General features: G+C 35.9%; 1 protein-coding gene across 2 annotated transcripts in view; it reads right to left on the bottom strand.

The window, feature by feature from the left end:
• LOC127867605 (protein transport protein Sec24A-like) overlaps nt 1–27,628 on the bottom strand; it is a 38,283-nt gene continuing 10,655 nt past the window's right edge. For both annotated transcript variants that reach the window (XM_052408891.1, XM_052408892.1), the window contains 18 exons: nt 25,682–26,934; nt 25,296–25,408; nt 23,601–23,703; nt 22,407–22,533; nt 21,975–22,084; nt 21,672–21,738; nt 21,127–21,291; nt 18,504–18,661; nt 16,919–17,020; nt 16,339–16,462; nt 14,234–14,392; nt 11,897–12,070; nt 11,126–11,236; nt 8,941–9,119; nt 8,124–8,261; nt 7,509–7,709; nt 6,645–6,748; nt 1–4,519 (listed from right to left, as the gene is read on the bottom strand). In XM_052408891.1, coding sequence (XP_052264851.1) covers nt 4,405–4,519; nt 6,645–6,748; nt 7,509–7,709; nt 8,124–8,261; nt 8,941–9,119; nt 11,126–11,236; nt 11,897–12,070; nt 14,234–14,392; nt 16,339–16,462; nt 16,919–17,020; nt 18,504–18,661; nt 21,127–21,291; nt 21,672–21,738; nt 21,975–22,084; nt 22,407–22,533; nt 23,601–23,703; nt 25,296–25,408; nt 25,682–26,934 — 3,503 coding nt within the window. In that variant the 3' untranslated portion in view covers nt 1–4,404. The remainder of the gene's footprint in view (nt 4,520–6,644; nt 6,749–7,508; nt 7,710–8,123; nt 8,262–8,940; nt 9,120–11,125; nt 11,237–11,896; nt 12,071–14,233; nt 14,393–16,338; nt 16,463–16,918; nt 17,021–18,503; nt 18,662–21,126; nt 21,292–21,671; nt 21,739–21,974; nt 22,085–22,406; nt 22,534–23,600; nt 23,704–25,295; nt 25,409–25,681; nt 26,935–27,628) is intronic.

Below are 27,628 nucleotides of genomic sequence, written 5' to 3'. Positions count from 1 at the left end.
TTCAATTATTTCAGCATTTAATTGGGTTTCAATATAACAATTATATTACACTCTAATTTCGTTAAAGTACAGTCCACTTGAACAACATCAAATGAAACATAATGACATGCATCACACAACATATATAATAAAATAAGGGTAAAACGTCCACATATAAATTATTCACCAGTATAATGACCACATATGTGGCGACATTAATTGTTAATATACAAAGTACGTCATTACATCAACTTGAATGTGTATTATGTTTAGAATGGCATCATAAAAAACTTCAACCTTAACAGGTGTGGCTGTGTCCAAACCATTTAAGCAGTAATTGAAGATTGTAAATTACCACACAATTACAACATATTTATAAATATGAGCCACATTGTGGGAAACGCGGGATAAATGCGTGTGTGTAAAGTATCATCACTGCACAGGCTCATGAGGGATGGTACTTTCCACTTTAACCCTTTGCATGCTGGGAAATTTGTCGTCTGCTAAAATGTTGTCTGCTGAATTTCTAAAATTAGCATTTTCTTCGATTTTTTTTTCAAAGAATACTATCAGAATAGCAAACAGTTTGGATCCTGATTAGACGCCACGTTTTGTGGCGTCTCATCTGGATCCAAACTGTTTCCAAAGGCCTTCAAAATTCGGTTCCAGCACTGAAAGAGTTAAAGAAAATTTTCCGTATGATGGTAGTCTCTTCTAAAAGAAAAAGAATATCCAGTCTAGGCATGAAGTGTTGTTCATGATTAGGCAGTGCCGATCGCACAGGCTAAACTAGATGGATACTTTATGCACATGCATAAATCACGGTTTTACCACGAGCTAGGCTAAAATATATTACACATGTACATAAAGCGTTTAAAGCAATGAAATTCTTGTTCACTCAAAGTGACAAAAAGGCTTGCAGGAAACTTCACTGAAGTTAAATATACACCACATGTTAATATGCAATCATTCACTTAATAAACAAAAATTTACTTTAGTTTCAAGCACATATCAAGAATGTAAAATACATACTGAAAATCATCTTTGTTCATCTTTTTAAACAGTCAAACAACAAAATTAGCAAATATACTACAGCAAATGTATGTTTATGCCAATGCCCTAAACAAAAACTTGAGTGAAATGAATGAAACAGTTCATCAAAGTTTCCCTCAGAGAGAAATGTATATCTAAGTGAATTACAATGTTTTAAACAAATTAAGTACACTGTATTCTCTGCAACAACTCTTTTTTTTCAAAGACGAAATACAATTAAAAAGAAAGACAAAAGTTCAATGAAAAACACTCAATACACTAAGTATCTCCATTAATATAATGAACAAAAACGGCTTTTACAAAGCCTTAACATAATTGAATTAAAAAAAATTTGGTAAGCAAACTAACACAAGAGCTTCAGCAATTTGGATAATCTATCTGAGCTTTCCAAAATATGAGCTACATAATCAAGACACAGCAGTTTTCTACCCTCTACAAGTGTTTCCAGATATGTCGAGATATGTCTATATGCATTTCTGTATGCAATAATGTTTTAAACAATTGGACACAGTATAGTCGACTGAGAGTTCGTTATTGATTATATTATCTTTGAACTTTACTATTGACCATTGACAATTAGGGTAGAATATTTACTCCAAACTCTAATGCAATTTTATAATTTATATATTTTACAACTATACTATGTAAAATAATAAATTTATATTTATAGACTTCCCTTTTAGTTTTATAACAACCATGAACATTGTATTTAAATAAACATACAATGCAATTTGACTGACAACATAATTCACCCCATTGGTGCAAAAAGGTACCATGTGCCTTCTAATTTCAATGCCAAATGGAACCATTTTTGCACCAAGGGGCGATATTTAATCATTTAGATTGACTGTTTTATGCAAAAACATGAACATTCCTTCTACATTGCAAGACAGGCTTCGTCTTAGAAAAACAAGGTAACAAAGCCCATTACGTATTGTCATGTACTTCACTTCAATTATTCATTTAACTTTAATCCAATCATGAGTTTTGCAGCTGTAATTTGTCCCTCTGTTGTTTTTTCTATCACAATGATATGAATGTACTATCTGAAAACCAATAAAATAACATTAGTTTGTATCTAAAAAGGCTGATCATTCTAGTCATTAAATGGAAGAATATTAATGTTATGCTAAATTTTATTATTTTGCAGTATACATAAAATCCATGAAATTAATTGTTCACAAACTTGGCAAACTGCATGTGTCAAAACACATCAACACAATTTACACAGTGTTCTTTATCACAAAATTAAAATAAACAGTAAGCACAATAAGTCAATAAATAGTTCTGTTACACAATATACAATGGCATATTTATTATATATAATTATACAGTATTCACAATGAATATAAAAAATAATTATAATATTAAACTTCTTCCATAATGTTTTATAGGTCATTAGATAACAGACAATCAATAATGATTCACCACCATAAATAATAATTAAGGTTGACAATCGAAGAGCAAATTGTTTCTGCCCCAATTCAATGCAGATTTTCTATATACACATTCATTCATCTTTAAAGCTCTATTTTTTCATGCCGTCAATGTAACCAAGTTAGTTAATGATGTTTGTAAAGTAATAAATCACTAAATACAATACTGTAATTTTTAATAACATAATTTACCTATTTATAATTAACATAAATACATTCATATGCACTGCAGTTTACATAATTTAAGTTCCCTATATTTCCTCCAATTCTTGTGAAAACCACCTGTTTCATTCAATCAAAAAATATTTCACAATTAACACTACCACTAAATAACAAATCACCACCATATTGAAAATGCATAAGAGGGCCTTCACTTTCTACTATACCAGGGCTGGACATAAACTTTCAAGCCAACAGTTTTCTATGCAAAGCTAATTGCTCTGACCTAAAATCTACTTGCCAGTGCATTAAGAACCCATTTACTGCAAATATATAAGACATTTAACACAGGGATCATATTTTCCCGCAACATCAATCGGTCCGGATATAAATGGGGAAAAGTATCCGAAAATGTATATCCGAAATCATGACAAATTACGTTAAAATATATACCATTTATTTTGCCATTCATGCAGGTGGTATAATACATGTACAAGTAAAATTCCCTTAGGCATTTTTTTTAAAAACGGAACGAGTTTTCTCATCTGGTTTTATCAGACTTTTTTCATCGTTGTCAATATTATTAATCTGTATAAGTCTATACCGATGTTTTTAATTGTTGTCGACTCGATAATAGCTCACAAACATGCACTGAACCAAACAAATGTCTGTGCGTAGGTTGGCTACTGACAACAACAACCAAATATTTAATAAATAATTTGTTGTCAATAACCCACGGACGATAGTTTAGATGCGTAGGGATTTAATCACGAGAGCGAAGCATTTGAAACCACGCATCTAATTTTCCGGTCGTGAGTTATTCAACAACAAAGTATAAAGTACACGAATTATTTCGATTCTAACACGGTTTTACTAAAGATTAATTCAATGTATATTATTTTTCTTGTGTACTATTTTATTTGAAGTTCCGCCCATAAAAATAACTTTCGGCTGTTCTGTCGATCAGATCCGCGACTTTCATTCATATTATATTACCGGATTATTACGCTGGTGGAAAATGAATCGGCATGTTTTGTTTTGTTACGGCGCGTGCATTCAGACGCGTCTTTTCGGATGCGTCTTTAATCCGCTGTTCACAAGTTTTTGATTCTTGGTCTGACGTGCAATAAACCGGTCCTGACCGGTTTAGAGACTGCAGCGAATGGTTTATGACACCTAATCGAGATAAGATTGTCATTAGGGTGTGTTAGCATGTACACTGTGTAATCGATTTCATGACATGGGAATTTAAATAGCAAACAGAATCGGACCGACTGTTTGGGATTTTCAATCGGTCTTTCATGACCCCAATCGGTCTAGGACCGACAAAACCGAAAAAAATATGATCCCTGATTTAACATCACAATTCTTTATTTTGAACTCGCTCAACAATGCCCTGTATTTAACAATTCAGTCTAACTAAATGTCCTCAGTAATCAGTACTCTTCTAGACCTGTTGCTGCTTATATACCAAAGGTTTAGGGCTCTGTTATATATGACCCCTGCTTGTCCGATGAGTTAAAGAAGATCAGCATAGAAGCAATTAAGCTACGATCACTTATCCCATGTTTGCCTGCTTAAAACAACACTGTCTTCGACTTGTGGACACTTAATTGTTGTCCATAGATGTATGATCATAAATGCCCAGCCATGTTTACATTTATTAACAGCGATATGAAATAAAGTCTATTAAGCACTGCAGATGAATGTTCAAATCTCAAGCTTCTAGCACTGCAGATGAATGTTCAAATATCAAGCTTCTAGGCTACTTCAAGTTTCATCTCTTGATCTGGCCTTGAATTTGTTGAAGGAACTCGTGGTAGGAGATAGTAGAGTCATTCCGGTCTTCTACGAAATGCTGGAAAAACTGCAACCTCAGCTTGCCGTCATCCCTGTTAACAAACAAACATAGTGTAACATCTAAAGTTGAATAGCTTGGGGGACAACCAAGCTGCCCTTAAATGTTGGCAATCTGCACTCAAAATCAACCAAGCTGACTTAAATTTGCACTAATCTGTCTTACAAATCTACTTAGCTGCCATTTATGTACCCCAAGCTGCCCTAAAAATCAACCAAGCCCTCCTTAATTTACCCCAAGCTGCCCTAAAAATCGACCAGTCTGCCCTTAATCCTGCCAATCTGCACCATCTTAGATGTCATGTACTTTACTGCCTTGATAAATTATAATATTGCAATAGGCCAAATATAAGCGACTTTTCATAACTTATGTATACAAGTCTTTGAACTTGAACTTGGCAATAAAATGTGTTGGTGTGATATTATACTGAAACCATGGTACATTTGTAATATGTCACTTTTCTTTAATTAAATTGTTATTGAATTATACAATCAAACAAGAAGTGCCCAACAATCCATGCAATATGAAATAAATTCCCTTTGTAGAAAAAGGAATAATTTTTTGGACGGATCAAAGATGTTTTTACATCTTAGATATGATCAAAGATGTTTTTACATCTTAGATATAACACTACAAACATTTCTGATGTTCCATTGTCACATGGTAGTCAAGCAGAAATTAGTGATGTTTAAGTCATAACCATCATACTGAAGACTATGCTGAAACACTTTGATATTATTTAACCCAACAAAGCAAAGAACAAAGAGATTAAATGTGCAACGAAAATTGCTTTTAAATTGCCTTGGTCTGAAAACAAAAGACCTAAAAAAGTGTCGCCTCTAATCAAGCATTGGGGAAATTTTTTTGCTTCACTTGTGCGCTAAATAAAATCATCGACAAATCATTATTTGTGAAACAACATTCAACCGAATTGCAGACTTATCAGTCACAACCTGCAAAAAAGAGGGGATCACACTAATCAAGTGATTGTATTTCATGTTGTTCTAGTATAGACATTTTATGCCTAAATAATTGCACTCCATTTTGTGCAATCAAGTTTAGGTGCAAACTAGCAGAATGCATTTAGAATTCAATTAACATCAAAGCCTTTGCAAGATCTTAACAAGGTATTCCATGAATGTTATTCTGCATTTAACTTCCTTTCATTTTGTTATCATAATCATAATCAGACAAGAACTCTCACTCTGAAAGAAAAAATCTGTTTCATATCTCATTGGAATGAGAGCAATGATGCTAAATACAGAACTTAGTCTTCCTTGTTTTATGCCTTTATTTAAAAATCCAAAAATCCACAACTATATAACACAAAAACAATGATTGTTTCAATAGAACAACAATAGGATCATAATGGCCCTGAAGTGATCACCGAAGTTTAAGGTACATCAATTGTCAAAGCATTCACCTGGTGACAAAGCTTTGACTTCACAAATTGCTTTGATCTCCGCAGATTCAATTATGGCATTTTTATTTGTCCAGGTTAACATTCTAACCAAGTGTCATTTATATTGACTTGTGAATGAACCTTTTAGAGATAATATGGGTTGTCAACGATTTAAAATTGGTATAATTATTGGACACACTTGACCAAGCTTTACACTTGGCTTAGAATTTGTAAATATAAACATTCATAAAGGTTGACTTATTAATATGGACTCTTGAATTGTGATAAGGTTTTTCAAAGATTCAACTCAGTAACCATGTTTTGGACAACCATAACCAAGATTCAAACAACGCTTAGATATAGTCAAGATTGACATTCTGACCAATTTTCATCAATATGAAAAATGCGGTAACACCCTAAAATTTGATAACGCATAACATCAAGACATAGGGTGATCACGATGGCTCACCATGAGCACTTTATTCTTTGGTGAGCTAAAACCTATCAATGAAACTTGCAAATTAAATGAAAAAGATCTTATTTATTTTAAAGGGGCCTTTAAAAGGTTTTTAAATCGTCAAAAGATGCATATAATGGATATTTTAGAGCTTTGTAAAAGTTCAGTATTACTGTTTCCTCACAAACAAAACTACAACGAAAATTTGCGAATCTGAAACAACTTTTTTTAATTTTGTCAATTTACCAAAAGTTTAAAGGCCCCTTTAAAGTTCTTACAGAATACGAGCAATGAGCATACCTCACAATAATTAAGGCAGCCCCTGTAGGTCTGTTATCCATTAGGGAGGCCAGGAAGGTTCTCATACGTTCAGAGCCATCATTCTCAAGCTCTGGTAACTCCCTCTGGAAAATATACAGAAGGTAGTTATGAGACACATATGTTGCCTGTTCATGCGGTTAATTGATCCATAAATCAGTTCATTGCTATTAATCAGAATGGCAAAGAGTTGATTATTGATCAATTACAAATTCTAATATGAAAGTTATTTTGATTCTTACACAATCTGCAAGTATTTAAGTAATTAAAATGATAACTTATTTTCCTTTACTTTGCTCAGTACAAGGTCTTTTTGTTTCATTTTATGTTTCATAAATAATTTGTGTTAGTTAAAATAAATGGTATCCCAGACATGAACCCTATGATACTGCCATCAATAAACGCTGATATCCCCGTTGGAAGCCATGTCAGGATTGATTCATTGGCCTATTTAACTTAGTCTAAGTCTAAAATAAGGACTAAGGTCAAGGTTGCAATGAGTGACATAAATGTGTTGATAGTGTTCAAATACATCAACCATGCAAATATATCAAAGCTTTGAAGGAAGGATTATTGATGATCGACCAAAAAACTTCTGAAGTTCTGAATTAGTCCCAAGTTCAAGAGAAGGTCAATTTGATAGTCATAATGAGGTCAGCCCATGTGGGTATGTTGATAAGGTTCAAAGAAATCACCAATGCGAGTATCAAACATTTGTACCAAGCAAAATTGATGGGATAACCTAGTAAGAACAAATGGATTGGCCTGTGGATATATGACTCTCCCATCCGAAGATGCAAGTGGCATAAAAAAATATTGCATTATTTCTTTCAAACTGCAACTTACAATGCCTCCCTCTCTTATTGCAGCAAAGTTGGGCACATCCAGTATGTCCTTGCAGAATTGTTCGTTGATGGCACTGCCCACATAGAGGTACATGATGTCTCCCGTGTCCAGGAGGTACGCCCCCTGGCGGTCCACGTTGGCCGAGCAGAGTTGTAGCAGGGGCAGGTCTGCACACTCAAACGAGCCCTTCTTCTTCAGCTTCTGTTATGTCAGCAGGAAAAAATTTAATAGTAATTCTTGGATCATATTCTCAAAGGCTAAAATATCCTTTTTTCCCCCGAAGCTCAGTTTCAAGACTCTCAGTTTGCAGTTAGACTAGACTTATCGTTATCTTAAGATTTTATGTTTATTAATACTAATACATTTTTAATGTTATATAAAAAAACTATTCAACAGATAAAAATCAAACAACAATTTTTCTTTTTTTTTTTTAAACATAAATTTAAATAAAAATATCAAATTTCCAGTTTAAATATAAAATTCCAATAATGGTGGGAAAAAAAGCTGTTTTCTGACCATTTTTTATAATTAGTAGCTAAATTATTTATATCAAAGGAAATTGAACCAACAAGAGCAATTCATTTAATAAATAGGGTATAATTACTGCCGACTCACCACATCCATTATGGTGTGTACCGGGTACAGGTCTGGATAGATCATCTGTATCAGCTGATTCACAGGCTGGGTCTTGTACTGTTGCAGAGCGTGGGTTCGTTCATCCAGTGGCACAGAACCAGTCACACGGAAACCAGTCTGAAATATGTATGCCAGAACAATGAGAATGTATTTTCTGTCTAGTTTCTAGTTATCACAAACAAGCAAATTCATTGAATTGATATCCCCCACCATTATGCTTCTGGGCACAAAAGTGTTATATTTAACACTAAAAAAGCATTTTTTTAAGATATAAAGGGCTAAAACTCCCTTATTAACAGATGGTGTACAATGCCATTTGGCGTGCATCATCCTCTTATCCATATATATACTCATACCAAGTTTCAATGAAATCCGCCAAAGCACTTCTAAGATATGGCTCCGGACACAAAAGTGCCGGACAAGACGGAAAGATGGACGGACGGACAACACCAAAACAATATCCCTCCGCCTATGGCAGGGGATAACAAGAAACATGGCAATGCCAGGAAACAAGGTTTTCAATGCTTTAGATCTGAATTTTATCTAAATTATTGCGCAGTCCCAAACTTGGTTTGTTTTTCAGCTACCTACAAACGTAATCCCACCCTCCAACAAGAAGTGTTAAACCTTAAACAGTTTTCTATTTTAAGTCAAAGTGACCTTGACCTTGAATGTTCATCTGATGTAACTAATAAAAGAACAGCATTAATAGAATCAGTTTCAGTTAGAAAGAAAAACTCCATTAATTTGATTTTTTTTTGGCTATACAATGCAAAAAAGACCTGTTCAAACTTACAGATTTGAGCAAAGCCAGGCAGTAAAGAGGTATGAGTCTCAACTGCTCATTGACAGGGAGGCCGTTAGAGCGCTGGGACGCGTGCAGGGAGCTACCATAGGAGCCGAGGATGTCAATAGAGGCGTTCACTATAGCCTCACGTGCATCCGACATGGACGATGATAGGCTGCGATCAACCGCTGAAATTTTAACAATAACTGAATTCTAAAATCACATGCTTACAATTGATAAAATTACCTTAAATATGTTTTTCAAAAACTTGTTATCATAATCAAATATATATACATATGTATATGCTCTTGCTTTATACAATACATGCATAACAAACAAAGAAAATCGGAGACAGCTACAAAGAACAAAACCAATTATAGGGGAATAATACTAAATATCTGCAAACATGGGAACAACAAAAATCAAGTAGGCTATAAATCTACATTAACTCAGCCATATTCAAGTGAAATCAAATCTGACACACTTTAACAAAACTAGAGCTTTGTCACAGACATGACGAATTGCCCCAATGCCGCATTGACACATAATATTTTGCATGTCGTCTTCACAAAAAACAGCGGACACCATGCTCAATTTTTAAAACGCACTAAGTGACCCCTTGACCTAGTTTTTGACCCAGAAAGGCCCATGTTCTAACTTGGCCTTAAGATCATCTCCATAAAACTTCTGACAAAGTTTGGATCGGATGTAAACTACTCGAATTAGAGAGCTGACACCCTGCTGAATGTTAAAAAACGCACTAAGTGACCCCGCGACCTCGTTTTAGGCCCGGAATGGCCCATGTTCGAACTTGTCCTAGAGATCATTTATATATGACTTGTGACCAAGTTTGATGAGGATTGGATGAAAACTACTTGAATTAGAGAGCGGACAACATGGTGAGGTTTAAAATGCACTAAGATACTCCGTGACCTATTTTTTGACCCGGCATGACCCATATTCAAACTTGAACTAGACATCATCTAAATACAACTTCTGACCAAGTTTGGTGAAGATTGGATGAAAACTACTTGAATTAGAGAGCGGACAACATTGTGATGTTTATAACGCCCTAAGTGACCCCGTGACCTAGTTTTTGACCCGGCATGACCCATATTCAAACTCGAACTAGACATCATCTAGATACAAATTCTGACCAACTTTGGTGAAGATTGGATGAAAACTACTTGAATTAGAGAGCGGACAACATTGTGATGTTTAAAACGCACTAAGTGACCCCGTGACCTTGTTTATGACCCGGCATGACCCATATTCAAAGTTGCCCTATACATTATCAAGATACAACTTCTGACCAATTTTGGTGAAGATTGGATAAAAACTACTTGAATTAGAGAGCGGACAGCATGGTGAGGTTTAAAACACACTAAGTGACCCCGTGACCTAGTTTTTGACCCGGCATTGCCCATGTTCGAACTTGACCTACACATCATCTAGTTACAACTTCTGACTAAGTGTGGTGAAGATCGGTTTTAAATTTAATAGAGAGCGGACACCATGCTCAATGTGTAAAACGTACTTAGTGACCCTGTGACCTAGTTTTTGACCCGGCAAGGCCCATGTTCAAACATGGCCTTAAGATCATCTAGATACAACTTCTGACCAAGTTTGGTGAAGATCGGATGAAAACTACTTGAACTAGAGAGCAAACAAAATGCTGAATGTTTAAAATGCACTAAGTGACCCCGTGACCTAGTTTTTGACCCGGCAAGGCCCTTGTTCGAACTTGGCCTAAAGATCATCTAGATACAACTTCTGACCAAGTTTAATGAAGATCGGATGAAAACTACTTGAATAAGAGAGCGGACAACATGCTGAATGTTTAAAACGCACTAAGTGACCCTGTGACCTAGTTTTTGATCCGACAAGGCCCATGTTCGATCTTGGCCTAGACATCATGAAGATACTACTTCTGACCAAGTTTGGTGAAGATCGGATGAAAACTACTTGAATTAGAGAGCGGACACTTAATACAGACCGACCGACAGACAAGCTCGCTCCTATATACCCCCCTAAACTTCGTTTGTGGGGGTATAATAACTATGTGCCCACTCAAAGTAATCACCCAAAACATACAGTTCTATTAAATTTAAACAATTGGTAACAAAATTGATCAAAGGGAGAAAATCAGCAGAATCTTAATGCCCTCCCTTTATATCACAAAGTATTTACTCACCCATCTTGGCCAGTAGAGCCACTATAGCCTGCTGATCCGCAGAGGCGTGAATCTCGCTCATCTGGTTGGACACCGGCAAACACAGTGTGTGTACCCGGATACGTCGTTCTCCTGAATGGGAGGTAGCAGACAAATAGGGACATGCAAATACACATGGGTGTGGAGGTGGAAACACCTCAAGGGTGGACGATGCTAAAAAATTAAGATCTATACAAATATGGCTTGTTGGCTACACCGTGCTTCCTTTTGCTTCCCCCTCCTTCCCCTATTGACTGGTCAGAACAAGACGAGTGAAATGAAAAGAAAACTAATCTGACAAACCATAATGTAAATTGTTGGACCTTTTTATTTCCTTTACTATTTTTGCAGCAATGTGTACCTTTTGTGACCCCAAATTATGTCTTCCCCTTTAAACCCTTGTGTTCACAAAAAAATCTTCACTGTATTTGAGTAAAGCAAACAACCATTTGATAGCATTTTTGACATTAAAAAGTTGGAAATAGGCTTAACAAAGAAGAAATCACACCCTGTGTTATACTCACATTCATGTCTGTCTTCAAAAAAAAGAAATGGCTTTATATGTAAGATGTTAAGAGATTTTGTGTATAAGTATGTTTTTTTGCATACAGTTCTAAAATCTAAATAGAATTTCATAATATTGTACACCACAAAAGTGCAGTTAGTCAGCTAAATTGTTTATCGTTAATTTGGGGATCACATAATTACATCATGAAAATTTGTGACAAATTTAGTTACTTCAACCCTACCCACCTTTACTAGAAGTATACAGTAGGGCAGCCTGGAAACACATTGTGGAGACATCAGTAAGTGACTCCTCTATCGTCATCTGCATGCCGAAGCCGGCGTCGGGGTTTACATTGGGAAGTGACAGCAGGTCAGTTGAACGCACAAAGAAGTTCCCATGGAACGTATGAATACTTATCCCTGGAGAAAAAAATATATTGTATACATGCTGTATGTAGGTTGTAATGATATAAATGAAAATGACATTAAACCTCCCATATAGAATTAGGATTTTTTAATTCAACAAAGATTGTGCTCAAAATTAGAACAGAATGTTCAATTGACACAGACTGATCGACTTAAGAATAAATGTTCAAATCTGATAAAACATACATAACACAAAGAAGAACAAGAGCACCACCTTGCGGGTGCAGACCGCTCATCTATTTTCTTTTTAAAGGTGAAAGGACTCTCATTTTCAATTACAAAGGAGGGAGGGGTGGAGTGAAGAGGGGTGTATAGTGTGGGGGTGTGGACATTTATTACATTATCTTCCAAAAATGCGAAAAAAAACGGGAAAAAAAACACACACAAATACGGGGGGAGGGTGGGTGGGGGGTGGGGGGGGGATTCTTGGGTGCGATGGTTGGACAGTATTTCAAACATAAAATAATAAAAATAAATATTTGTGTTTTTTAACCGTTTCAAAAAAAAATTGGGGGGGGGGGTTGGGGGGTATAGTGTGAGGGTGTGGTGGTAATTTGTGAGATGATCTTAAAAAAAAAAAAAAAAAAAAAAATTTAGGGAGGGGGGGGGATTCGGGTGGGGGAGGGGGGGGGGGGTGGGGGGGGGGGGGAATCTTGGGTGCGATGGTTGGACGGTATTTCAAACATAAAATAATAATAATAAATTTTTGTGTTTTTTTACCGTTTCAAAAAAAAAAAAATTGGGGGGTGGGGTGGGGTGGGGGGGGGGGGTATAGTGTGAGGGTGTGGTGGTCATTTGTGAGATGATCTTAAAAAAAAAAAATTAGGGGGGTGGGGGGGGGGAGGGGGGGGGAGGGCACAGGGGATGGTTTGGGTGGAGTCTATTGTGGTATGTCAGGTAAGAGTAGTTTTGTCAAAGTATCAATCAAATCTAATCATAAATAAAGAAGTTATGGCAATTTTAGCAAAATTTAATAATTTGACCTTGAGAGTCAAAGTCATTCAAAGGTCAAGGTAAAATTCAACTTGCCAGGTACAGTAACCTCATGATAGCATGAAAGTATTTGAAGTTTGAAAGCAATAGCCTTGATACTTAAGAAGTAAAGTGGATCGAAACACAAAATTTAACCATATATTCAAAGTTACTAAGTCAAAAAAGGGCCATAATTCCGTAAAAATGACAACCAGAGTTATGCAACTTGTCCTTTAACTGTACCCTTATGATAGTTTGCAAGTGTTCCAAGTATGAAAGCAATATCTATGATACTTTAGGGGTAAAGTGGACCAAAACACAAAACTTAACCAAATTTTCAATTTTCTAAGTATAAAGGGCCCATAATTCTGTCCAAATGCCAGTCAGAGTTACATAACTTTGCCTGCACAGTCCCCTTATGATAGTTAATAAGTGTTGCAAGTATGAAAGCAATAGCTTTGATACTGTAGGAATAAAGTGGACCTAAACACAAAACTTAACCAAATTTTCAATTTTCTAAGTATAAAAAGGGCATATAATTCTGTCAAAATGCCAGTCAGAGTTACATTACTTTGCCTGCACATTCCCCTTATGATAGTTAGTAAGTGTTGCAAGTATGAAAGCAATAGCTTTGATACTTAAGGAATAAAATGGACCTAAACACAAAACTTAACCAAAATTTTCAGTTTCAGTTTCAGTATAAAAAGGGCACATTATTCTGTCAAAATGCATGCCAGAGTTATCTAACTTTGCCTGCCCAGTCCCCTCATGATAGTAAGTAAGTGTACCAAGTTTGAATGCAATAGCATTGATACTTTCTGAGAAAAGTGGACCTAAACGCAAAACTTAACCAAAATTTTCAATTTTCTAAGTATAAAAAGGGCACATAATTCTGTCAAAATGCACGCCAGAGTTATCTAACTTTGCCTGCCCAGTCCCCTCATGATAGTAAGTAAGTGTACCAAGTTTGAATGCGATAGCATTGATACTTTCTGAGAAAAGTGGACATAAACGCAAAACTTAACCGGACGCCGACGCCAACGTGATGACAATAGCTCATAATTTTTTTTCGAAAAATAGATGAGCTAAAAATCAATTTACGACCTAATTACAAAAAAGATAAAGCTTCAGCCATAAATACCTAACCTGATCTAAACCAAGCTGCTTTGGATCCTCTGTACCTACCCTTAGTGCATCGAACTCTCATCACAGACTCAAAGCCAATCTTCCTAGTCAGGTATCGGAGCAAATCCACCTCAAATTTCTCCACATAGTGAGGGGTTCTGACCACATGGTAAGATGGATAGTAATAAATACAACCTCCAGAAAACTTAGAGACACACTCTGAAATGTAAAATGAAACTACTTGATAAAAGAAAAAATGTTTGTTAAGGCTTCTTCACATATAAAAACAGAAGGGTTTAAATGGTCATGAAGCGCTCACCTGATTTCAAAGTGCACCTTGTGTTAAAGGCATAAACATGGCCTCTTAAGAGGTAACAAGGTTCTTCTAATACTTACCTTTGTGACTAGGCCATATAAACGGACTCCCAGAGCCTTTGATAATTTTTGCTATGGCGGCTCTGGGAGTCCATATTTACTCGTTCATAAAGACAAGAGCAAATCTGCACACAGATTTTGTGCGCATAACTAAACAGACGTCGTTCAAGAAATTGAGGAAAATAATGAATAAACTTCATAAACATGTTAAATTTACCTGAATGGCAACCTACAGATGATATCCTTTGCATGCACCCTATAAAAACACGACGATGTTTCAACACACTTTTATTGCTGACATGTTTATGTTTAAATTTGAATCAGTGTATTCTGTAGCGAATACCACATCGTTATCGACATTAATAGGCTCCAACACATAACCTGACGTGCAAAATATTGGTGTACTGCGACCTAACCAATATTGGGTCAATTTTCCAATATGGCAGATACAGCGTACGAAAGAAAAACTAAGTCAATAAAAAACAATTATTTCTTGCTTTAATGGTACCATTTGGATGAGTTTGTGGTTTAGACAGGTAAACTTGAATAAGTTCTTGCAGTTTCAGTGTTTCCTAACCCTTGCATTGGTGATAACATTTTGCACCCATGGACAAGAGAGAGCGCATTGCAACTCTCAGCGGCCCATTGGGCTTTTAAGCTGAGAGTTGAATTATTGCAACTACTTTGTGACCTGGTTTTTGCATGCACATATTATGTTAAACACAGATTCAAACTTGGCCAATAAATTGTTAAGGTTGACATTTTTTTTACCAAATTTAACCCTTTACCACTTAAAAATGTATTTTCAAGCATTTGTAGTCCCTTAGAAAATTAAATTTAATTAAAGACCTTTTTTACTAGATTCAAGTTTTAAAGGCTTCGTTTCCTACCCTTAGATATTGATAAGCAGCAAACAGCATAAAACCTGAACAGACTGTGAGTTACTCGCAGGCTGTTCTGGTTTTATGCTGTTTGCACATATCCATTTTCATTTTGCTTCTGAGTGGGAAAGGATTAAATAAAATAAAAAAATTCCAAAATAAACATGCTGACCAATTTTCATTGAGATAAATATGGCCTTTGAAGTGGTATCAAGATTTGACCTGGTGACCAAGTTTTTAAAATGCTCATGACTCAGATTAGAACACGGCCTTTATATTGTGAAGATAAACAATCTGACCAAGTTATATCAAGATTAAGTCATGAATGTGGTATCTAAACAAGGTTTTGTACACATTTACTTACATGCCCTAGAACTGATATCAGCCAAGGCATTGCCAAGACAAAATTCTGACCAAGTTTCATCAAGATTTAGTCATACTGGAGGCCTCTAGCAAGGTAACAAGTTTTTTGTTGCAGTGACCATGCTAGCTCACTATGAGATTTAGTGCTCAGATAAGCTACAAATGTGTAATGTATGTGTATACATGTAATTTATTATCACATCCATAAATATTTTAATATAATAACATACTAATCAGTTAAACCAAACATAACATTGATAATTGATGAATTGCCTCTAATTATTTCTAAATTAATATTTTATGAACCTTTTTAAATTTGTTTTAACTAAAAAACTTGTTGTACATTTTTCAAAGAAATCACAGAAATGAAATTTTGCCACGAAAATAAAGAATCCATGCATATATAAAACTCTGAATGTTTCAAATACAGCTTATAAAAAGAAATGCATCATGCTCTTATTTCAGTAAAGCAGCATACTTTGAACCGAAGTGATTATTCCCACTCCATAGTAATCAAGCATCATGAAACTCCATATAATGACCAACCTATAGAAGCCATGTCTGCATACTGTCCATTGAACATGAAGAGATCCACCGCAATCTGCTGGGCTGAACAGTCTAGTGCCATCTTCTTGTAGAAGTCTATTGCAGGATTAAGACTGGTTACATCCTGAAATAGCATGTCAGACTTGTATCGTAATTGAGCCAAATCATTTTTTTAAAGCAGCCAGTGTAGCTACGGACAAGCCTGCACAACCCTGGGGTCTGGTAAGGAGCTACACTGTCAGCTATCAAATCACTCAAGGATTGTTTCTCAAAGAGGGGCAGGGATGCTCTTGACAAAACCGTTTAATTCTGCCCAATTTTAATTTGTTAAAACAAAAGAACAATACTTCTCTGGAGCATTGTTTTAATTTGAAAGTGTTCACACAAATAATCTTTGTCTGGAACATTCAGTGACTTTTTTACCACAAGTAAGTCATAAGATTAATCAATGGGCACAGGTATAATCACTGACATTCAAACACACACAAAACAACACCAAAACTGTACAGAAACCCATTATAGACTCTGCTGGGTAACAGAAACCCATTACAGACTCTGCAGGGTAATGTGTTGCACGTACTTTGCCAGATTTCTGGGTGGGATCCTCTCTGTTCTGTAGAGCCCCAGGCCCCTGTGTGGGCAGCACAGTCTGCATAACCGTAATACGACCACCAGTCGCCGACTGCAATCAACAACAGACGGCATTCAATGTTATAAATACACAGTAAACAAGTTATGTCACAGGATGTAATATATACCCCTATAATAAATGTTTGTCATAGGAGAGGAGCACTACATTAATTGACAATAAAAGATAAAAGAAGAAATGAAAATTATTTAACCCTGATTTTAATTGTGTTGACATTTTAGAATTGTAATACATTTTTATGAGATTATTAAGCTTAAATTGCAGTAAATAATATCCTCTAAGGCATAAGCAGGTCACAGAAACATGAATTCACAAACTTCAACCGTTCACTATGACTCTAACCCAGGCACGTGGGAGTTGCAAATTGCATATTGTCTGGTCATGGAATATGATCATCAGATTGCACTAAAAACTTTTCTGGTATGTGAAAGATACAGAGTGGAAACTAAAATATATGACCTTTGAACTTGAATTGTAGTCTTTACCTTTAACCAGGAGCATGGGATATGTTTGCAACATATTATTTGGTTTATCGGAATTATAATTAATATATTGAAATCCTCCAGGAGTATTTCGTAAAATAAAGTTTACACCTAAACAATCAGTGTTCCTTTAAGCAATAGCCACAATTTCAACGCTAGATGTGGTATGATTACATTTGTAGATACAAAATGCTCTTTTTTATTTTTATTTATTTGTGACCACAATAAATTCCATGCTAATTTCCTGCGAATATATCTATTCATACGACAAACGAACGCTAAAATGATACCATGTTAAAACCATAATAAAAACGAGCATTTTGTATCCACAGACATCTATTTTACCAGACCACATCTGGTGTTGAAATTTCGGCAATTGCAATAAGGAACAATGATTTTTAATTGATTAGCTTTATTTTAAGCAATATTGTACGAAATTGTCGTTGATTTTGAGTAGTAATGTTACTCTAATTTGTACCTAAAATTTTGACATTCACCTTATTCACAGGAACATGTTTGTTGTTTGTGAGACATGGGATCGTGGTGAATAAATATACGCAGTCATATGACAATCATTAAAGAAAATGTATTAATTTCAAACTTCATTTCAAACTTCATAAATGTAACCTTGACTTTTGACCAAGAAACAAGGGGGTTTGTACATTAAACAGCATCTGATTATGGGGAATAGTTATCAAAGGTTACATCAAAATCCTCCAAGAGACATTGTGAACAAATAATTTGGATGGATCCACCCACCAACACAGACGGACGGACAGTGTGACTAATATACTTCACAGGCATAACAAGATAAAAGATATTAAAATTAACTATGATAAAACACACATTCAAATTACTTTAAAGATTAAACAACAAATTGTCAGTATCTGGGTCAGAATGATAACTTCATTTTCATACTTTCATTAATTTACAAGCAAACATTCAATAAGTTACAGCTTCGAATTAGGCAATACAATATTCTGTGCTGTTCAAACTGCACGACTTATCTCAGAGAGAAGTACACAGTCACATACGGTCATTTTGTATGCGGCCTGCAGAGCGGCCCCTAGAGCACTGCGGGTGTCCATGTTCTTCTCAAACAACGTGGGCAGTTGAGTCAGCAGGTCCATCACCAGGCTGCGAGACTCGTTCAGGTTGACTAGTAGATCATCCGGGCATGGCAGAAATATGTCTGGAGAAAAATGCATAGTTTTCTTTGATTTTGTTTTTCAACTAAAATTTAGAATAAGTGCAGAATTTTCATTTTTATACTAATATTAACTGCAGGAGCAGTGGTTTCATGTGTTTTTATTAACATTAAATGGATGTAAAATATGTCAAATGGCAAGGTATACCCGCCTCCGGAGTCAAAATGAAACCCCTGTGGAGTTAAATATGCTACATCAATCCTGGTTTCACCACATCTATCAAATTTAAGAAGTTGTAGCAAAAAAGCAACTATTTTTAAAAACGTCACGGCACTAGAAGGTCGGAAATCAGCCGGAGAAATCTTGTCTTTGATTATCTTAGACAATTTTTTGACCCAGTAGATATTAATAATAATAAATCTATTAAATATCATTCTGAAAATGCACATCAAACTAAAGAAGGCCAAGGTGTTAAGAACATAAGAACATAATCTAAAGAATGATATAACAGATAAACAAAATCAATCAGTTTGCTGAAAAGCTATTGGATTTATAACCACGCCATTTGGTGTTATGCATTTTAAATTTTCTACAGACAGGTGTTTTTTAGAATACCGAAGACCAAAATTGGTAACAATTCTTAACAAGTATTTTAATCAAGTAAAGGTGTCCAGTTAACCAACTAACACTTTTCCTGGATAACATTGACAGATTTATTTTGGGCTGAACTTCATAAAGTTTGTGGACAAAATGCTTTTTAGTGTATGACCTTATATATTCTTCAATACATTTATACGTTACCAGGGCTCGAAATTAACACTCGCACACTCGCAAAATGCGAGTAAAAAATACCGATTGCGAGTTAAGTTTTAAGCCACTAGTATTTTTTGCGAGTAAATAAATAGTGAAAAGAAATGAGTAGGTATAATGCTGCTCGACATCATGATCGCTAAATCTTAGGTCAATTTATAGAACGCCCAAGTACCCTTATGCGCAAGCGCGCACCTTGTATGTAGACTGGTATATACAGATACGTGGATGGTATTGGTACAAAGGAAGTGAAACAGTCCACTATTCACTTTATAACCACAGACGGAAATAGCACAAAATATACATAATACAAAAGATTAAGCAAAGTTAACCGTTTAGTTAGAAAAAACGGATTTTAAATCCTACGAAAACAGTGAATTAATGGGAAAAATACCTTAAAATAAGACTAAAACTTGTTGTAGATGAAGATGGTCAATCAACCTGATGTGGGTCCTTATGGTCCAAGGAACTGATATCTTTGTATGGTTGCAGAAATAAAATGTGTATACATGTTAAGTACTTTTATTTTGTTTAAGTAGTACTAAACTTATGTCCAAGGTTTTTGTATGTTTCCATCAAAATTTGCGAGAATGTTTTTGATTTTGCGAGTTGGTATTAAAGCTGCTCGCAATTTTTTGCAAGTAGAAAAAAAAGTTAAATTCGAGCCCTGGTTACCCCCCATTAGCAATTTTGCCCAATTATTTCACGACCAATTACCACAAGAGTTCTGAATGTGGTATTATTGAAAAATTGAAAATCAAACTAAGAATAAATTTAACAAGATGCGTTTGTGAAACACAATGTCCCCCTATACGACGTTTGACCTTGGAGGATGACCTTGACCTTGTGAAGGATGACCTTTACCTTGACCTTTCACCACTCAAAATGTGCAGCTCAACGAGATACACATGCATGCCAAATATCAAGTTGCTATCTTCAATATTGCAAAAGTATTCATAAAATAAGCGATTTGGGCCACATATATTTGACCTCTGACCTTGAAGGATGACCTTGACCTTTCACCACTCAAAATGTGCAGCTCCATGAGATACACATGCATGCCAAATATCAAGCTGCTATCTTCAATATTGCAAAAGTATTTATAAAATAAGCGATTTCGGCCACATATATTTGACCTCTGACCTTGAAGGATGACCTTGACCTTTCACCACTCAAAATGTGCAGCTCCATGAGATACACATGCATGCCAAATATCAGGTTGCTATCTTCAATTTTGCAAAAGTATTCATAAAATGAGCGATTTTGGCCACATATATTTGACCTCTGACCTTGAAGGATGACCTTGACCTTTCACCACTCAAAATGTGCAGCTTCATGAGATAGACATGCATGCCAAATATGAAGTTGCTATCTTCAATATAGCAAAAGTTATTGCAAAATGTTAAAGTTGGCCCAAAAAGACCAACAGACCAACAGACAGACAGGGCAAAAACAATATGTCCCCCACTACTATAGTGGGGGACATAAAAAGTGGAAAGTAAAATTTGAGCTGCATGGAGCTAAATGGGTAATATGCCATATGTGGCCAGTGTAGGTCCAGACCAATGGATATAAAGTCACGAAAACTTTCCTTAAATTATTATTCCTTATCCACAGTATACGAATGCAGAGGCATATCTTGAGGTATTCTAGTCGGATAAGTCCTAGCCCTCATTTTGGCATGACATGGGTTATTTACCATCTACATCCGACACAGTGAGCATCTGGGGTTGTGAAAGGCCCTCGGCCAGGTTAAAGAAGTGAACAGCACTGTCGTACGCAATGAAGCCTAGCTGAGTTCGCGTATCTCCAGGAATACGGTCTAAGGCCTCCAGTAAAGTCTCACAGAACATGGACAGATAACCTGGAAAGGAAAATTTACAATGTATAGTAATTTTGTTTGATCATTATGAATATCATTTATGTATATTTTAAACCCTTTTCCACGTCCACTACAGATAATATATAATGTTTATTTCATATTATATAAACCATTTCAACTGAATGTGATAAAACATTGAGCAGAAGACATTCACGTCAAAGCTAGTAAATACATGACTGTTTATGGAATATTATTCAACATACTTTGCATATGTTATTAAAATATTTGCAATTTATTTTGAATTGATTCAATCACTGTAAATTTATTTGTTATTTTTTTCATTACCTTCTTAAATGTGTAAGCAATCGACATTGAAGTACATTGAAACTAAAACAAAATATGTAACACATGAAATCACTCACCAGTTTCTATTGCATTGAAGGACACATCTAATAAGTACAAATATACAGCAGGTTGGGGCGGCCGCAACTAAAATAGAAAGCATTTGCTATCTTAGCTGAAGTCAATCTAAGATTCGGCTTTTTTCTTGAAAAAGCTAAGAATGCTACTTTTCTCATCTCTTTTTCATAAATAAAGTATTAAATTAAAATAATAAAGTCTTAATGATTAAAGAACTTGATTGCATGTTGAGAAAAACTTACATCAGGTTTGATAACCAGTATATATAAAAGGTGTATGCCCCACCCTATCTGTCACACACATACCATGTATTCTGAAGGGGCAATAAACTCTATAGTCGCTGATCTCACTTCTGGCCTACGCTGTGGGTCACCGTATGATTTGGTAACTGGGTCAAATGAAAACTCATCCGGCACTGTAAGTAGAAACACACCAAGTTTTTGGTACTTTCCTGTGTCACTCAAACTGTCAAAATTGAATGCATCATGTTATGTCATTATGCATGCAAATTGTTATTTCAATTTATTCTTAATGTTAACGCTGTCTTGCAAGCAGCATACTATTTCTAGGCTATATAACTGTCTTTATGTCCAAATTCAAACACGCTTGAAACTAAAATTGTATTTAAGTTTTTCTTCCAAAACATTTACTAGTACAGCACACAAACTAAATAATGGGTGTCACTCAAACCGGCCTTCCATGCTTTTAAATTATGAAAATATCTAAACAATACTTACATTCATTAACCCTATAACACAGGTTACATTTCCACTTTCTGCTGTCCCCAAACTGCACGTAGGGATTGATATATGTGCGACAGGAGCGACATCGAACTATCACACTCGACTGTATGACAGGCAGTTGCTGCAAACATACCTTATACAATGTACAATCAATTGAGCCTTGTTCTGAGAAAACTGGACATAATGCATGTGCGTAAAGTGTTGTCCCAGATTAGCCTGTGCAGTCCACACAGGCTAATCAGGGATGACACTTTCCGCCTAAATTAGATTTTTGCTAAGAAGATACTTTATTTAAACGAAAAATGTCATAAATGCGGAAAGTGTTGTCCATGATTAGCCTGTGCGAACTGCACAGGCTAATCTGGGACGACACTTTACGCACATGGATTATGCCTAGTTTTCTCAGAACAAGACTCAATTATTACACACAGAATAGCTCAGTGCTTGTTGTTAAAATGTTGTGCCTATTGTCAATAATACTTGCAATTAATGAACAAGCAGCAACAATCACATGTTTGGTCTATGGCCTTAAGTGTGAGTTTGACCTTTGCTCTATAGTGCCTCTACCTTTGCTCTCAAGAGGTGACATGCCATGGTGCACATTTTTGTAAAGTTATCTTAAAATTGCACCATGAACACTGAAGTTACACCTCATATTGGATGATGACTGATGAGGTTTATATCCCAACAAGATGTTTTAAAATACATTTGACCTTTGATCTGATCATCTTTAAGTATGATCTTGACCTTTGAGGAAGGAACACAACATGTCGTCTTGTAAAATGATTATTTGTCATTAGCTGATGTTTTTTAATAAATCATAATGAATGACCAATTTTCCAGCTCCGACTGACCCGTGAACGTACACATGTTAATTCTTACTGCTGTTTTGTCTTTGAGGTTTCCATAAGCGGTCTTCACAAAAACTGCACACTGTAGTATTTCTTTTTTTTATGCAACACTTGAGATATAAGAAATTGCATGAATTCAATACATAACAAACCATTTTTATGCAAATATGACATATCACAATTAAGTTTCAATTTGATTGCTTCAGAAATGTGGCATCAATTAGCTAAACAACTTTTTTTCAGAGTTCTAAATCCACTAAATGACCAGCAAACAAATAAATTGCAATCTTTGTTTGAAAGGTATAAACATACAGTTGTTACAAAACATGCAACTTACCGATAAATCTTTGAATGGGTGAATCAATATTCCTAGAGGCAAGCGGGACTTGTTCAACAATGCTGAAGTTTGGGGTATGCAGTTTAGTGTGCATCGAAACACCCTGAAGAAAGTAAAATATTAAACAACATTATACATGATACATTGGGAAATATCTAGCATCACAAAACATTCTGGTAACATTTTCTAACAATTTTTCTAAATATTTTAGCTCATCACACAATATTTAAGTTCCACAGTCTTTATATTTGCAATTTAAATATTTTCCCAGAATATTTAAAATTTCCACACCAAGTAAAACAAGAAACCGTCGGAGAGGGATGATGCTCCCCAAAGTTGTTTTTTTTGTCACAATATTGCACAATAAATCCAGATAAAAGGAAATGTCTTGAGGGGCATAACTTTGGACAAAATAATACGATGGATGGTCTAGCAACTTAAAAATTTCAAAGGGCCATAACTTTCTAAATAAATCATCTAACCAGAACCCACAAATATCATGCGCATCTCCTCAAGGTAGTTAAGCTTCCCATAAAGCTTCATTGAATTCCAGTCAGTAGTTGGGGAGAAATAGCCTGGACAAGAATTGTACTATATGTACAGTTTATAGAAAATTTCAAAGGGCCATAACTCTGTGAAAAATCATCCGACCATTACCGGCTGATAATATGCATATCTCGTGTTGGTAGAGAAGCTTCCCATAAAGTTTCATTGAATTCCCGTAATAAGTTGCTGAGAAATAGCTCGGACAAGAATTGCACTATATGTACAATGGAAAATTTCAAAGGGTCATAACTCTGTGAAAAATCATCCGATGAGAACCGGCTGATATTATGGACATCTCCTCTTGGTAGTGAAGCTTCCCACAAAGTTTCATTGAATTCCAGTCAGTAGTTGCTGAGAAATAGCCCGGACAAGAATTGCACTATATGTATGTAGTTAATGGAAAATTTCAAAGGGCCATAACTCTGTGAAAAATCATCCGACCAGAACCGGCTGATAATATGCACATCTCCTCTTGGTAGTGAAGCTTCCCATAAAGTTTAATTGAATTCCGGTCATTAATTGCTGAGAAATAGCCCGGACAAAAATTTTGCACGGACAGACGAAGCGGCGACTATATGCTCCCCCAAACAATTTTTGGGGGAGCATAAAAAAACACTAAGTTGAAAAATGTTATCTTATAAAAAAATCCAACTATAAATAATCATACAGAAATGACGTCCCCCTCCCCCGCCAAATCTTGATGATGTAGTTGCAAAGTTCCAAAACTTTTGGAAATGATGTACATAGAAACAATCATAATGTAACAGAAAGTCTAAGTCAAATAGTCAAAGAAGGGTGAAAACTTTTTTGACTGAAAGATGATAGGAACCACCCATGCAAAACTTTGAATAAAACCAAAAATACCTGCAAGTTTGATTGTTGTTGAATGTTAAAAAGTGTAGAAGAGGCTTGCAGACAAGTTTATTTTAAAAGACAGAATAAAGGACAGACAGACGTAAAGAAATCACTGATAATGCTAGTAAATCCCCCTTTACAGAGTAATAAGGGGTATCAAATATGAATAAAATCGTGTCATATAAAATATCCATCAATCAATATGAATGCAAAAAAATGTTTTATCAAATACTTTTCAATCAATCAAGTTGTTTAAACCAAAACATCAACATACAAACATTAATACAGACATACTCAGGATTGCAGTTCACATTTCGTGAATCATTTGGTATCGCAGGTTTGGGAACTGGTACCCCATCAGGCGGTAACAACTTCTTCTGTTGTAATAAATCAATACACTGACTTCCCTGAAATGAAATTATTTATTTTAATATTTCATAAGCATTAAAAAAATACAATAATACAGTAATATTTATTAATCATGCCAATGCCTGATAATATACAGTTACAAAATATCCTTAATTTGTTAATGAAATATTTACAACACTTTTGTGGTAATATAAATAGTACCTGTACCTTTTAATCTTATATGGTGATAATGTGACTGTTAAGTGCAGCAATATTTTTAAAAATATGACGGAAAGCTTGCATATTATGCACAAGTAAAACTAAATATTTACCTGTAAAGACATATTATTGAAGTTTGCTGTTAAAGGTTTGTTGACATAGTCTTGAACATTTTTCCCATACTGTTGAGCACCAGAAGCTGTGTTTTCAAAAGAAGGTTGCTGATTGGTTGTTGTAAAGCCAGGCTGCTGATTGGTCTGCGGTGGTGGAGGATATCCCAGTCTCTGGTTGGTTAAAGTCTGAGGTTGTGGAGGAAATCCTGGAACTTGATTGGCTGATGACTGTGGTGGTGGAGGATATCCTGGAACTTGATTGACTGATGGCTGTGGCGGTGGAGGAAATCCTGGAACTTGATTGGCTGATGACTGTGGTGGTGGAGGATATCCTGGAACTTGATTGGCTGATGGCTGTGGCGGTGGAGGAAATCCTGACACCTGATTGGCTGATGACTGTGGTGGTGGAGTAAATCCTGGTCTCTGATTGGCCATAAACTGGTTCTGAGGAGGAAATCCTGGTCTCTGATTGGCTGGAAACTGGGGCTGAGGAGGAAATCCTGGAACTTGATTCGCTGAGGACTGAGGGGGTGGAGGAAATCCTGGTCTTTGAGTGGCTAATGATGGTGGAGTTGGGGGAAATCCAGGTCTCTGTATAGAAGACTGTGGCCGAGGAGGAAATCCTGCAACTTGACTGGTTGACAACTGGGGTTGTGGGGGAAATCCTGCAACTTGACTGGTTGACAACTGGGGTTGTGGGGGAAATCCTGCAACTTGGCTGGTTGACAACTGGGGTTGTGGGGAAAATCCTTGAACTTGACTGGTAGATAGTTGGGGCTGTGGAGGAAATCCTGCATGCTTAGTTGATGCAGTAGGTCCAAATCCAGGAACCTGTGGCTGAGTTGGAATCTGAGGCCCTTGAGTTGTAGATGACATCGCTTGTGGGGGAAAGCCAGGCACTTGGTTTATAGGGGCTGGTGGAAAAACAGCAGGTTGGCTATTGGGTGCTGATGTAGGAGGACCAAACCCTGGTTGTGTCTGGCCAGACATCCCTTGTGGCTGCATTCCCTGCCCTGATAATGGGGGAATCCCAGGCCTCTGACCTGGAGCAGACATTGGAGGCTGTACATTATGTGGAGTTTGTTGCATTGAAGAAGGAGGACCAACTGGTCTCGGTATGGCTGTCATATTTGGCTGGGATGCTGGAGAGAATCCAACCCCAGTAGTCAAACCTGGCTGCCACTGTGTGACTAGGGGCTCAGACTGGCTCTGGGGCAGTGACTGTTGTTCACCTGGGCCCAACTGCTCCTGGTCTGAAACATACACAATACTTTGTCCATACAAGTGCACGGGTTGTATATTGTATATTAAAATACTGGTATTTCTTAGTTTGTCCTAAATGTTGAGTGCCATATTTCTTTTTTGTTTGTCTAAATTATATTTCAAAACAGAATATGTTGTCTGTAAATGCTTTGATATGAGCAGCACAACATACACAAAAGGTCCTAAAAAATGTGTAAACATCCACTTCCCCTACAGGATTTACAGCCTACAAAATCTGGTCTCCCAAACTATCACGTTTTTGATAGGCACCACTACAAAAAAAATCTCCAAATAAATTGTACAAATCAAGCTTTTTTGTATCTTATGAAAAAAAATGTCTAAATAATGCACATTTTTCAAAAGAAAGGTGCAATTGATCTGAAAAGGAGATCACCTGATAGAGAAAGTACGTGTATTTTGCATAACATATTCTTCCTAGTCAAGATTTTTGTTGCCAATTCGAATTTTACGCCCATGGAACAGTTTATGACACCATGACCCCTATCATCTAACACAATATAATTTTGGTTCAATATCACTTACATTATCAATATTTTACTTGCACATACAAGTGTATCTTTAAAAAAAATACACAAGAGCTGTCTCCATAGGATGACATATGCCCACCATAAACACTTTGATAGAAGTTATGAGCATTTTTCTAAACCTAAACACATTTTTCGA

This window comes from Dreissena polymorpha, chromosome 2 (genome assembly GCF_020536995.1).
Source record: "Dreissena polymorpha isolate Duluth1 chromosome 2, UMN_Dpol_1.0, whole genome shotgun sequence".
In the NCBI taxonomy this organism is placed as follows: domain Eukaryota; kingdom Metazoa; phylum Mollusca; class Bivalvia; order Myida; family Dreissenidae; genus Dreissena; species Dreissena polymorpha.
This window is presented reverse-complemented; position numbering and strand designations above follow the sequence as displayed.